Genomic DNA, 14,930 nt, shown 5'->3' on the forward strand with positions numbered 1-14,930 from the left:
ACACATTTTTGCTCATTAAAGTAAATATAGAAAACCTACCGAGACATCAGTTTTATCCAAGAGGCCTTTTGTAAAAATAATTGGTGACTCGATCAGCTTCTCCTCAGCAGTAAAAGTTTGCATGTTTCCTTTTCCTTTCCCCAAGTTCTCTGCCGCAGCCTCAAAATCTAGCCTCTCATATGCCCGAGCTGTCTCTGTCATGGTATTACTACCATCTGAACATGTTGACCGCAGGCCACCTTCGTATTTGTCCTTAAGGAACTGTTCAAATCTCCCTTGTTTGGCAGGATCATCTTTGAAAGGCTTTGCAGATTTTGCTACCTCCAGCTATGCACAAGGATGCATCTATTTAGATGTTTTCTAAACAAATGACAGGCTAGAGACCAAAGAAGCTTTCCTTGAAATATAAATTATCCAAAGAAACACCTACAACTAGAAAAAGGAAAATTACTCACCATACTTGCAGCTTTGGTGAATGTGTCCGATAAAGCAGAACGAAATTGAATAGCTTCCATAGAAACAGGAGCTGACATGGGGTCCATAGAGCTTCTTTTGAGGGACTTCTCACCCAGTAACTTCCCACGTTTCTCTGCAGTCATATGCAGTGAGTCTTGACTTGTTTTATTATTCAAGGAATCACTTCTAGTAGCCTGTTTCCTTCTTTCCTCCCAGAGTTTCCTCACATAAAATTCATGGCCATTTCCTCCATTAAGAAAGCAAAATAGTGGGTTGTTGCTATGCTTTTCTCTAGATATATCTTCAAAAGCTTTACCACAACGTGCAACAAATTTTGCCAACCCTTCAATCATAATGCGCAAGTCATTGTCTTCAGGTGGAGGAACCTCTGGGGGGGCAGGCTCCATAGAGCACAATTGAATCTCTGGACGAGTGAAGATGTGATGAGGTTCAAATTCAGGTGGGATAACAGGAGGCTTGAATCTGAAACATCATGCAATACAAAAAGATAATTGTTAAGGAGTTTCCCTCTTAAAATTTATCTATTATTGATGTTGATGCATTGACACTATAAATTAACTAAAAGCCAGTTGGCAGAAAGGTTTTCTTCTGCTTTCTTATGGAAGTACCAAAAAATGTATTAAAATCTAGAATCAAGATTTATCATCAACAGAATGTATATTCAAGTACCTTTCTGGATGATAGTCAGAAATTGATGCAACTCTAAAACCACGCACAATACCATCTTCTTTCGTAGACAATGGCTGCTGATTTTCTTGGATCAATGCTGAAGGTTCATCAATTTCCTCATAATGGGTCTCTTTAACATCAAATCCTGAAAATTTGAAATTAGGTTGTGAACAAAATGAGAATCCACCCACGCAAAAAAACATATTAAGCTACAGTTTGCTTTTAAAAAATGCAACACAAGAAAGTAGATGCATAAAATTTTCTTGAGAACAACTTTCATAGAATAAAACACCTGCAACTAAAGCCAAAAAAGAGATACTCTGCATATTTCTAGTTCTGTATGGCTTTTGCCATATTTTAAGAAAAATGCAATGTTAATCAACACTGCAGTGAAATGACAAAGGAGCTTATAACAATGATTTTGATCATATCAATTTAAAGAAAATTTTCAAAATCACACGAAGAATAGGCAACAATAATTTCATTGATATGTAAAAAGTTGATAAAAACACACCCAAGTTTTGCGTCGCTAATAAAAAACAACTTTTTGAGTTATTAGTTCTTACTAACTTAGGCTGGCATTAATGCAATGAAAAGACAAAAATACCCTCAGAAAGACAAATTTATGTTCATTAATTTGCATTAACATCCTCAACTATATCCAATTATATAAGAACATGATTAACTATATCTGGGTTAGTTAGTTTTTTATTAATATCTAAGTAACTATGTGAACAAAATTAAGCATATTTTCATATTATTTATTGAAGGGAAAAATGGTAAAATTTGACCATCGAAAATCATAGGTGTGCTTTTAAGTTTTAACCTATGTCACACGGATACGGGTATGGGTGTCCTACGGATACGGGTACGGGTACACGGACACGGTAAGTTCAAAATTTTAGGATACGCGGACACGGCGAATATTATATTTAAAAAAATTAAAAATGATAATGAAATAAAAAAACATGAAATTTATAATAAAAAGACTAACGTCCCTCTTTCTTTGTCCATACTTTGTCTGTCCTCAGAGACACAGCCAAAGAAAAACCCACTTTTATTTTAAAATATTAAAACAATTTAATTTTTAAATATATATATAAAATAATGTTGATAGAAAATGAGGTTACGGTGAGTTTGCAAACAATTTAAAATTATAACCGTTTTTGTTTAAATAACACAAAATTTAGGGCCATTTTGAAATTTGTTCAAATGAAAGCTATAAAAGGCCCCTTTCGTTCGAAACCCTCATTTTCACCCTTCGTTTCTTTCTCTCTTCACTCATCCTTCTCTCCCAAATCGCGACCTCCACGATCCTTCTTCTCCGGAGGCCAGCATGCCACCAGCGGCTCCAAGGCCGGCGACGTGGTAAGTATGATGCAGCTGACCGGCTGGTGACCCGCCATGGTAGCAGGAGGATGGGTGCTGAGCCATGAAATGGTGAGTTTTTTTTATTTCGAATCTTTATTTCTTAATTTATTTGTTCTTTTCTCACTCTCTAGGTTTTCCCTCTAGGCTGCGGGTTGAGCGTTCTACTGGAGGGAGACAGAATCTGGTGGATGAGATGGAATGCACTTCAAAATAAAACAGAAGACGTAAAAAAAATCGAGGTTAAAACGGATTATAAAAGTGGTTCGGATCGGGTCTGACCCAGACCCGATCCAAACGTATCCGGCCGTATCGCCGTGTCGGCGTGTCGACACCGGTACTCAACCCAATCTGCCGTATCCGTGTGACGTAGGTTTTAACAATATCAAAAAGTTAGGTGTGTCCCTATTATTGTCAAAGCCAAAACTTAATACAACCAAATAATTCCAAAATATTTGTAATTCTGCATGTTTTCAAATCCTAAACCATAAACCCAACTCATAAACCATTAAATTTGCTTATTCATTCCTCCAAGCAAGCACAAATCTTGCATCTGATTTTTGCAATCAAACAAGTTCAACATGCTTGGTAGCATATACTAGTGAGGTTGAGAAACCAACCAGTTGAGCCCTGGTGTCAATACACTACAAAAGCAATAATGTACAGTTAGCTTGTAGTGCAGGTGCCGGTAGGGCTGCAGCCTATGTCACACGGGGAGGAGTACCCGTATGGTACCGGTATGGGTACGGGGTTGGGTACGCCTTTTTTGTGCGTTGACCATACCGGGTACGGTCAACGCACCGGAGGTCATTTTTGACCTTTTTTGGCTACGGTCAACTTTGACCGAGTCCAAATGTGTCTTTTTTTAATTTTAACGATTTTTAGATTTAAAAGTTTTAAACGATTATAACGTTAAAAAAAAAGCTCGAAACCCTTAAAACATGTTTTCGTTTTAAGGGTTTCGTTTCCTCTCATCGTGCGACGGCCGGCGACGGTGAAGGCAAAGGCAGTTGAACGGCGACGGTAGGAGGCAAACAGCGACGGGTTTAGTTTCCTCTCATCGTGCGACGGCCGGCGACGGTGATGAAAGGCGAAGACAATTGAACGGCGACTGATCGGCGACGGTAGGAGGCGAACGGCGACGGCAGGAGGCGAACGACGGCGGTATATTTTTGTTTTTATCATGTTTTAGTTCATTTTCATCGGTTCTGCCCCTGCCTTCACGTCCGGCGACGACCGTTGGGCGTTGTATTGTTTCTGTTCTTTCACTATTATCTCTTGTTTTCTGTTTGCGTAGTTGATTCTCAATGAGTCCATCTTCTTTGCGTAGTTGTTTTCTGTTTTTCATTGTATGCAGGGTGTTTTGTTTGGCCAACAGATTGCAGCGTGTTTTCTGTTTTTCGTTGTGTGCAAATATGTTATTTTTCTGCATTTTTTGACATATATGTGTGTGTGTACGGCCGTACCCCTGTACCCAAGTTTTTTGAAAATGGTCCGTACCCGTACCAGTACCGGCACCCGTACCCGTTCCCATGTGACATAGGCTACAACATTTCTTAGAAGAACTTGGATGTGCACGTGCGTGAGTGTGTACACACAGAGAGAGAGAGAGAGAGAGAACCCTTAAGCGCTAGACTCATCAGGAATAACCTGATTTAGTCCAGATTGATGGTTGAGAGAAGGAAGGAGAAAAAGAAGATATGGTATTTTAGTCATCTAAGTATAAATTCATTTATTCTTTTTCTCCCAACCACCCAACTGAACTAAATCAAATGCCTATATCAGGCCTGGCATAGGCTCTATGCCATAGAGAAATACTTGTTCATCTTCCATTTTCTCTATCATTTATATTTCTTCACCTCTCTGGATTTCAGAAGTGTGATTTTGTTAGACGAGTCATCAGATCAGTTGATATTCATAACTCTATCAATTCAACGGGAAAGGAAGCCCACTATGCCAATCATACTATTCCTGCACTGTCTTACCCCTATTTCCAATCTGTCGGCCACAGATGCTCGGAACTCCACCAACTTAGATGGCCTACATGGGTTTCCACTTTTCAACCCATTGTGGAGACAGCAATTTTTGGCCATCCATAAATTAGTGACTAGTGGTGCACGTCAGTCGTCATGTGCAGCTTATAACTAAGCAAATCTCCACTGATTGCCCTCTTTTTGGCTGCAAATATCTTCAGGGCCGAAAAATGTTTGTCTACGTACTGCACTGTTCTCTTATTGACACCAGTCTGCTACTAGTGGAAGGCATTCAGTTTCTTTCTGTCACATGGGTATGGGTGCAGGTGCCGGTGTGGAGGAATTTCAACAACCACAGGTGAGATTTTAAACAAAGACAACCTTAATATATATCCACAAAAAAAAACACAGAACAAAGTAAAAACATAAACAAGTCACAAGAATACAAGATCAATCATCATATCTATGTATACACAGTCCATACTCCATAGACTCCACACTTATTAACATATACACACATGCACGCGTGCATATATATATATATATATATATATATATATATATACAAACAGTTTTTTTCATATATATATATATATATACAAACAGTTTTTTTCAGTTCCATTCAAACAAAGAACATACTAAAAAATGAGAGAGAGAGGCATCATAACTTATAAGGTATATACATATTGTGAGATAGAAAAAATCAAAAAACGATAAGGGACAGAGAGAAAGAGAGAAAAAACCGAAAAAATAACAGGAGATATGAACTAAGAAACAATTACGAAAGGGAAAAAACAAAAGAAAATGAATATGATGATGGATAAAAAACAAATAAGGAAAAGGAAAAAACTAAGAAACGAAAAAAAACTTAAAAAATGAATAGAAAAAGTCGCTACCTCGTTGTAGAATGCAGCCACTTGCCAGAAAGGTACGTTAGTTGGCTAGCACCATAAGGCAAACGAGTTTTATGTTTTGCAAAGGAGAAATCAAAACAGCCTCTGAAAGCTATTGTGAGTTCATCATGTCAAGATAAAAAGTAAAAAAAAAAAACCCTAAATGTTGTTGAACAATTTTGGACTAGATTCCAAAATTGGATAGACTCAAACTTGAGGTGTGTTGACTGCACCCAACATGGTCAAAGACATCTCATGTTGTGTCTACTACTATACCTGTATCCAAGTCATGTCGCGTGCACACAAGTATTGTCACTTTTCTAAAAGAGTTTGTGTTACATAGGTTCCATTTATTCGTCCTGAACCTCATTTTCATCAATCAAGTTTAATAATGTTATTTAGATCTTTCCTCTCTAAGGTTCATGCCATCCCTTCAACGCAGTTCTGGTGGGCTCTTGGATTCCTGTTGAGCCCTTAACTAGCCACTTTTTGGCACAAGCCTCCACCTCTGTGCTCAGTTTCTCCAGCCATGTCTCCCTAAAAGTCCGCTGTGCTACATCCGCACTTCAATGGAACACCAAGTGTCGGGCCTATTGACTATTTTACCAATTGCCCATTACTGCATATGCTCGTTCACCAACGCCAATTGCCTTTCCTGCCCCAACCCTTCAAAATTGTCTCCTTAACCCTACCTCTAGATTGCATGTTTCCCCTTACCTTGCTTTTACCCTCCACTTCTTTCTTTTGCCTCTTTGGTCACACTCTTTTCTTTTTCCAACTTCCTCTTTCTCCATGTGAGTTCACCTTTCTCTCTCCTTCATTGTTCAGTTTCCTCCCCTTGTCCTTTTGTCCACCCCTCACCAACCCAAAAAAAAAAAAACTGGTTACCACCTTCCCGCCTCTCTCCTCCTCCCCCTCTCCTCCTGCTCCCCTCCCTATCCTTCCCCTCTTTCTCTTCTGACCTTTAATCCCTTCTAACCTCTGTTAACCCTTACCTTATGGGCACCCTTCTTTTTAACCTTGCCACCTCCATCCCTGTGGCTGTTGATGCTCTTCACCTGCATCTATATAACTCCTACAGTCCTACCATTCTAACATCACTTATACCAACACCACTCGTGTGGGCCCCATTCTCCATCATCATCATGCACACATGGGAGCTCCATTTCCTACCTTCTCCCCTATTTCATCCTCTCCTACCAGTTCCAGACAATGCCCCCCAAGGTTCCTCCAAATCTTAGATATGGGACAAAATCTTGGTGTATTACATCTTCTTTTCATGTTCCTTTTTATCTTTTATTTTCCCTTCTTTTCTCTCCGTCGTATCTCTTAACTCGTTTATTTTTCTTATTTCTTTTCCTTTTCCCTTCATCTCTCTCTGTTGTGTTTCTTCTTCTTCACTTCTTTCTTATTTTTTCTACCTGTTTTTGCCCAGGCTCCACCTAGCACCCCTGTTTTGCAAATTAGAGTGTGCCTTTTTGTGCCAACGGGGTGCACACCAACACTACTAAGAAAAGCTACACAAATTTTATCAAGGTAAATAACTGTCGAAAAGGCCATTATAACCTTATTTCTCAACAAAAACATTTGTAAGTTGTAACCATTGGCATTCAGAACTCCATAGTTAAAATATGGAAACCAAACAAAATTTACAAGGGCACTCCCCAATTCTCCTTATTCCTTTTCCTGTCTCCTTTCGGGTAGTTCCTAATTCCTAGTGCATGAGTGCGACAACTTCCTCTAACATCAAAATGGAATTTTATCCAAATTTTGGACTTCATGCCAAGAAGAACAGAGGCTGAAAATTAGAGATGATAGGATTTATACCATATTTCATTTATTGCAATTGCTATACCACATGGCATTTACAGTTTACACAATCATCAACAGGCTGAAAATACCAAATTGATTTGTTCCATAACAATCGTCCCTAATGCATATTTGGTTATTTCTAGAGTATTTTGCTCATTAAATACATACACACACACACACACACACACACAGTCTCACATGAAAAGAGAAAGTGAAAAAAGATGGGGAGAGAGACAGATTGCATGAAAAAAATGATGCTAACCAGAAGCATATATATCTTCATCCTCTATATCCAGATCTTCTAGCACTCCTATGCCAATACCAGAAGCCAATCTTCCAGCTGATAAAACACAATTAGGGAGGTCAAAACAAATTTCAGCATAAAATGGGGAAAAAAAATCCATAGGTGATAACTGTGAATTTACAATTAGAAGAGAAGAGGCCATCCTTGCCATAAATGGATCTCCTGTTACCAACTTCTTTGGACTTGCACATTTTCAACATTTTTCTTTCTGAAACATGAAAACTGTCACTGAGAAGTCAAAAAAAATTGAAAATTTTAGTGGCAATGCATCTGCATTGTGTATTAAAATTATAAGCATAATAATTCATAAATAGGGTCCAGTATCCCATGCACCATTGGCAGAACCAGGTAATGAACTCCATTCCATTATTTAATGAAAAGAAAAAGGGCATACTTGCAAGTGTACAGACCTTTAAAATCTGGAGCAAGCCTAAAGGGATCATAACCCAAACCATGTAGGTCCTGCTTATTGTGCAGTAGAAAAACCTGCCAGAAAATTAGACGCTAAGAAGAACAAACTCAATAATACAAACTGCAGAAAATGTCAAAGCTGTGCATTGACGTTGTATTTATGTTGTGCAACAAGAATCTTGATGTGGAGAGACATAACTTGCCAAACATTATACAGAGGAATAACTGCAAAATACCTTAAAAAAAAACCGAATCAAGAAAAGAACATAACAGAGGATACAGCTGCAAGTTACCCAAGTTGTAGAGTTTAATCCACGCAAAAAATCCAAGATAGAAGAAACCAAACTTGGTGGTACTGAAAGAGTATCAGTAGCAGTATACGTTTAGGTGTCTCTTCTCTTACATAGTTTGTCTGTCCATTGTTTCCAGTGAACATTAATCGTTAAAAGGATTTGTGAGATCAGATGATACAATGACCACTGCAGCCTTCAACCAATGTTATCACTGGCGTATTGTACGTATTAGTCGGGCCGACCTATACTCCGTATCGTAACATATCGTAAATGTAACGTAACGTATCCTAAAATTAATTTTTTAATTTTTAAAAAAAAATTATAAAAAATACAGAAAAACAGAAAAAATCTAAAAAAATCCGAAAAAACAAGCAAAAATAAAAAAAATCAAGAAAAATGTATTTAAAGGAACATTCATCATTCATGTATATGAAGTATGAAGTATGAATATGAACAACACATTCCAAAATAAGAACACATGCCAAAATAAGAAATCAGACATTCAAAAAGCAAAATAACATACTAAGCAGCCGAAGAGTATTCGATTACATCATAATTCACACATTTCTTACCTTCTTGGTGTTAGAAACCAAAAACCCCTCTTTCTCCAAGCTTCCCACCATGCCCTCTACGAGAAAGAAAGTTATCTCACGGGGAAAACTTGATGCAATCTCTCCCTCTCACGTCTCTTGAAGTGTTTAAAAACAAGAAAAGAGAGAGAGAGAAGAGTGTATATACAAGAAGACACAAAAAAGGAGACGTCGGGGCCCCTTTTCTAAAAATTTCCCCGTATCGTACGATACGGGGGTGTATCGGCCATATCGCACGATACGGGCAATACGCCTACGATACACGGCTGTATTGTGTATCGTAGGCGTATCGTACGATACGCATCCATATCATACGATACGCATCCATATCGTACGATACAGATAACATTAACTCATAGCAGCAAACATTAGGGCATGTGGTGGCCATCAGACTGCTGAAGACACCTCTTTTTCTCTCTCAACAGAGACCTCAGACCTCTTATCTGCTGCAAGTCTATATATACTGGTTTATTGTTCTTCGCCCATCAGTTTGTTTCCTTATTTTTTTCTTTTTTTCCCCTAATCTGCCCTTATTTTTCTGAACACCATCTCCATATCCTATCTGTATCTCTCTGGTGGCCCAAATGCAAGTCCTCTGGCCTGAAACCCAAGCTTTTCAATTGCCTGAAATGTGAAATCTAAAATTTGTTCTTCTGCTGCTTCTGAGATCTGCCTGAAATTTGAAATCTGAAATCTGTTTCCGTTCAGGCCAATGTTTGTGTAACGCTTTTCAGTTTTCAGATATAAGTTCTTCCTCTCCATTGTTTAATACTTTTGTTTTCATTATCTGTTATATTTCTTGTTATTAATCAGATCTGTCCACACATATTTCTGTTTCAGCCATGTCCCAATCCATTTCCTCCATCATTACTTGCAGTTTGAATTTTGTTGGGCACAAGGAAAAGTACAAATTTGGCACTTGACTATTCCAGATATACTCCAGCCAAGTTTGTTAGTGGGTTAGCCTTCTTCAACAGAAAACACAAGAAAAAATAAAGAGAAAAATAAAGGAAAAGAAGGGTTGATTTTATTGTTGCTGCATTATTTTTTACTAGTGCCATAATTCATCATTGATTGTGCTGTGGCTGAATTACAAACCTTGTCTGTGAAATCTATGAATATGACTGAACTGAAGACTCCGAACTAACCTGTCCTAAAGCTATATGATTGAATAATCATCAAGAATTGCCACAAGAACCTCTTATGACAGTGTAGAGGTGATGTAGGCAACACACATTGGTCCTGTTGCTCCCAATCGAGATGTTTAAGGTTTTTGACATATACTATTGAGGTGTTTATTATATGCACATTGATAGGTCCCTGAGGCAATTATTTCAGGACAAAACTCTAAAGTACAGCTTCTTGGATTATGCTGATGAGTAGATGTTATCATCCTAAGAGCAAAACAATAGAGATTCCTGCAATGTGTTACTTTTGATGAATTTGATCACCACCTGAATGTGCATTGTACATCACCAAAAATGGTTGAGGTCTATTACTCATGGTTGAGTGCAGACATCTTTGGTAGTCCTTAATTCCTAATTGGTCAGCAGCAAGAACAACCAGGAAAAGTTGAGGAGTTGTTGCCCCTCAAGGGAAAGATCTCAACCTCTCCAACCATTCCCATTCAGGAGATAGTTGCTTCTTCACATGCACTTGATATCAAACGGTCTACATGTTCTTGGCATCCAATTGAATAGTGGTGAGTTATAATAACTTTTCTATGGACTTCAAGTGCTCTTGATTGCTATAAATAAGGAGAACCTATTACATTCTATTAAACTGCCAATTCCAAGAAGTGAGTTGAAGCCATAAATGATGAAATAGAAGCCCTCCATGAACATTGTACTTGGGAGATCGTGCCTCGACCACCTGACAGAAATGTGGTGGATGGAAATGATGGTTTATAAGATAAAATATAAACCAGATAAATAAATTAAAAGATATAAGGCACAACTTGTCACCTAGAGATTTACTTAGCAAGTAGGGCAAAATTATGATAAGACCTACAATCCAGTTGTCAGAATGGGGACCGTTCACCTCATTTTAGCCCTTGCCATTGAGCATGGTTGTCACTTAACTAGTTAGGTGTCTTCTTGCAATTGACATTGTTGAGAAAAAGTATGAGCTTGTTGTCTTGAGCACAAAGAAGGCAAGAGGAAAAAGGAGGAGAGGAAAAAAAATTATAATGACAAGACTCAAAATTGACCCAAAAGTTTGGCCGGGTGGATCCCAATCCCCCTCTAGCCAACTTCAGTCCATGGTACCAAGACAACTAATAACATGGAACCAATATAGGACTATTCTTAGTCCACCTGCAACCAATCCCCCTTTCCACTAACGCACCCATATCTGTGCATAAAAGACCCATGCCTGAGTTTTGAAGTTGACTTTATTACCAACTATAAAGACTTGGTCCAAAACTAACAAAAGTAATTGTTTGGGAAATCCTAACCTACACCCTAGCCGGCTTCAGTCGATATCATAAAAAGACCAAGAACCAAGACAACTAGTGGTATGAAGCCAATGCTTTTAAACTTTTCAAATGGCATACTTAAACTCATTAATTTAAGACTACTTTTAATCTTCTCAGATTACAAAAACTGATTAAATATCTGAAAATACATGTAAGCATTTCAGAAGTAAAGATTCTCACTGAAAATTTTATTTACTACTTACAGGGGTACTTTCAGAAACAAGTCTGCCAGCATCCACAAGGTTATCCACTTCAAACGTTGAATCAGACTTACTAGACTCAGTTTGGGTAAAATTGCTTCCCTGACTGCATGAAAAAGCAAGGAATGCTTTCCTGGCTTCTCTGCGAGCATCTGAGAAAAGAGAGGAAAACGTATGTGTAAAAATATCTATACAGAAAGTACCTGGATCACAAGAAAACAAAATGACACAATTAATCCTTTTGAGTTTTCATCGAAAATTTCATATCTCCAATCAAACAAATACAGATTGTTGGAACTTCTACAACCTAACAGGCATCACATCAGCAAGAACATGAAACTGCAGGAAACAGAGGAACTAACTCCACAAGCATAAGTGCAATATCTTGCTGTTTATATGTAAACACCACATATAACCAGAAAACATGAAAACACAGTAAAATGGATTTACAATATCAAGAATAGAAGGCGGACTCAACAATGGCCAGGAAAAGTAACTGTGTCTAAGTCTCTAGCAATAATGGGATGCTTTCAACTGAAACATGCTTCAATCTTAAATAAGCTGTTTACTTTTCTTCGTTGAAAAGGAAGAGTCCTTCTTTCAACTTTAAAAGGACAACCTCCTAAAAGGACGACATGGGTATGTCCTTCAACTTTTTAAAAAAGAAAACTTTATTTTATTTAACTACATTTTAAATTAACTAATATAAAATATATATACAAACACAAACCAATAAAGTTATTAAACAATAATATAACAGGTTTTAGATTAATTTTTTTATAAAAAATTTGTTATTTCTCCTCTCTCTCCTATATATATATATATATATATATATATATATATATATATATATATATATCTATGTGTGTGTGTCCAAGTGTCTAATTTTTTAAAGATTTCTGTATCCAACACCTGTATCTGTGCCCGAGCAACGTAGTGGATAATTATACCTCATATCTGAAAAGACTAAGTGTTCGCATGTTAACTAGCAAAACTATTTTCAAAGGGGTAGGTCCTATGCAAAATTCTTTAACTTAACGTTGTTCTTACTATTCTTTAGAAAAAACTTTATCTCTCATTCATGAGGGATAAAGTTTTGCCCAAACATAGCTCAAGGGTTTGTGTTAGTCTGTTACCATATTTGAGGCGTTGACATGGCCATTGCAATGCTTCATCAACTAGAGGTTGAACCGTTGAAGCATACCAATGGCATCTGCTAGAAGATGAAGAGCACTAGCAACATTTTGCATGAAGTTGAAGTGCACCTACTTCCCTCCCTCCGCCAAAGGTAGAAGGGCAGCAATGTGATGGCACTGGCTTCCTTCCCTCTGCCAATGGCATTCCAAGTCTCTCCACCCACTCCCTTGCCATCTTGTTCCTCCTCGTTGGTGGTGGTAATAGAAGGAAGCCTGTTATGTTGCTATGACTTCATATTGAGTAGGTTGACTTGTTTTGTTGCTTTTGAATGAGAAGAAGGTGAAATGAGATAAGGATGGATGCTTGAACATAGAAAAAGACATTTGTACATAAGAAGACATTGTCCTGTGCTTTTAAAAAATCTCTACATACAGGTTCAGGTTCTGCACACTATCATCTCATATAATGTCCATCCTTCAAATGCTACTAAAGGTAAAGAGAAAGCATCTCTTCTGAAAACGTTTTGGCATACAAGCTCTTTTCAAGAGATTACTGTTACATGGCCATGAATTTTCATGATTGAAGTAGATCTTGTAGTTATTTCAAGACCAATTTTAAACCTCAAGTCCAGCTCCTCCTAACCCTAATGAGAAGTATGTCACCAGACATCTCAGCACAATCTCCTTGAATCCATATTACGTCCAAAGTATCAGTAGAAAGGTAATATCCAAACTTGGATTTCCACTACACGGCAACAGGCCGAATGAGTCAATGAGTTCCATAGTAAACACCTTAAAATGGATGCTATTTGAAATAGAGATTTTTCATGGGCCATAGAAAGAAAAATTTCGGACGACCTGCTCACCCACCGAAGGCAAGTTGTATGCTAACCATGTCTCTTGTGAATTTTTAACTTTTTTTGCAGGACCAGATTTGGAAGAGGCGCTTTGCAAGAAATTTCAAAGATTAAATTTTGTGGACTATCCAGATGTAATGTCCACACTGCCAAATACAGACAAGAGGCTTTTGTATACAACATGACATTGTTATACGAAAAGTATTGAAAGTTTGAAACCAAAGCAGAGGAATGACAAAAGCATCACGAGGGGTCCCATAGTAATAATAGAGAATCTTTAGTTAAGATGTGTTCGTCCATTTATTAAGCAAACATATTTGATGTGTTGAGTTAGTGGTCAATGGTCATTAAGAGTTGGTGGAGAATTTTATCTAAAGATATGTTCATACAATTATAATGGCAACATATTCATAGTAGTTGAATTGGTAGAATATATTCACTGCTTTAATAAGCACACAAATATATTCCTACAATTATTAGCAATTATTGAGTCAATTGTTTGTTCGCATACGTAAGAGAGGTCTTATAAAAAGTTGTAGTGACCCTTTGAGATCATCAGCCTCTTGCGTGACAAAAACTTGCCTTATGCGATTGCCTGTTGCTTCCTTAACTGTCCACAACGGTCATATGAAATACTGGAGTGATCCATCTTTGCAAATGTTGGATTTCATTACTCAGTGGCAACCATTCAGTGGCATTGTGCAATCCCGGTCCTTCATCCCTTACAGTCCAAAATCTCCAGTTCCACTTTCCATCATTCTCGTCTTCCACATGCCATAGTTGTCCCTCCTCTTATGCAGTTATCTCCATCCATATCGCCATAATTCCTCCAACTTTTTTGGTCTCAAAGCCTGGCTCGTCGCTTGGTTCAAGTCAGTCATCCACTTAAATTACCTTACTAGTGTCCATGGCTTCATCCAGTTCAGCCTCAACTAGTTTGTCTAACTACACCTTGAATCAATTTCTCAATGATACTTCTCGTATTATGTCCCTACCTGACCCTCAAATCTCAGAATACATTAGGAATTTAGGATGTATAATGACTGCTATGTTGAAGATGCCACTCACCCAGCCAGAAACCAGCCTACAACAGTCATAGAGGTCCCTAAGCAAGGTTATGTCTTAGGAGCAAAAGTCTGAATTTCAAGATCGGTCGACGACAGAGCTTGTTCTCCAGCAGCAGAGCTTGCCAGATTTTTTCCGGCAGCAGAGCTTGCCAGATTTTTTCCGGCAGCTTTCTCTAGTTCTTCAAATCCCATCTTACAGTTCCTTTCTTTGTTTTATTAATCAATTGTACATCGTATTGATTTCGTTTTTACGTTTGTTCGTTTTCTTTTTGTTCGTTTTTTTTACTAGATGTTAGTTTCAAAATTTTAACGATGCTTCTTAGTTTGGTCTCTGCAGTCTGAATGAGTAAATGTTTCATTGACTGTTTTTATTTGTTTTCTGTTTCTATTTTTTGGCTTCCGTC

At 37.8% G+C, this 14,930-nt stretch overlaps 1 protein-coding gene across 9 annotated transcripts in view; it reads right to left on the reverse strand.

The window, feature by feature from the left end:
* LOC116261738 (G patch domain-containing protein TGH) overlaps nt 1–14,930 on the reverse strand; it is a 32,782-nt gene that overhangs the window by 2,102 nt on the left and 15,750 nt on the right. For 8 of the 9 annotated variants that reach the window (XM_050079910.1, XM_050079911.1, XM_050079916.1 and 5 more), the window contains 7 exons: nt 11,470–11,669; nt 7,907–7,982; nt 7,618–7,704; nt 7,455–7,532; nt 1,147–1,291; nt 456–939; nt 40–327 (listed from right to left, as the gene is read on the reverse strand). In XM_050079910.1, coding sequence (XP_049935867.1) covers nt 40–327; nt 456–939; nt 1,147–1,291; nt 7,455–7,532; nt 7,618–7,704; nt 7,907–7,982; nt 11,470–11,669 — 1,358 coding nt within the window. The remainder of the gene's footprint in view (nt 1–39; nt 328–455; nt 940–1,146; nt 1,292–7,454; nt 7,533–7,617; nt 7,705–7,906; nt 7,983–11,469; nt 11,670–14,930) is intronic. The other variant, XM_031640581.2, reaches the window with a different exon arrangement.

The sequence above is a fragment of the Nymphaea colorata genome, chromosome 10 (assembly GCF_008831285.2).
Source record: "Nymphaea colorata isolate Beijing-Zhang1983 chromosome 10, ASM883128v2, whole genome shotgun sequence".
NCBI classification, from domain to species: domain Eukaryota; kingdom Viridiplantae; phylum Streptophyta; class Magnoliopsida; order Nymphaeales; family Nymphaeaceae; genus Nymphaea; species Nymphaea colorata.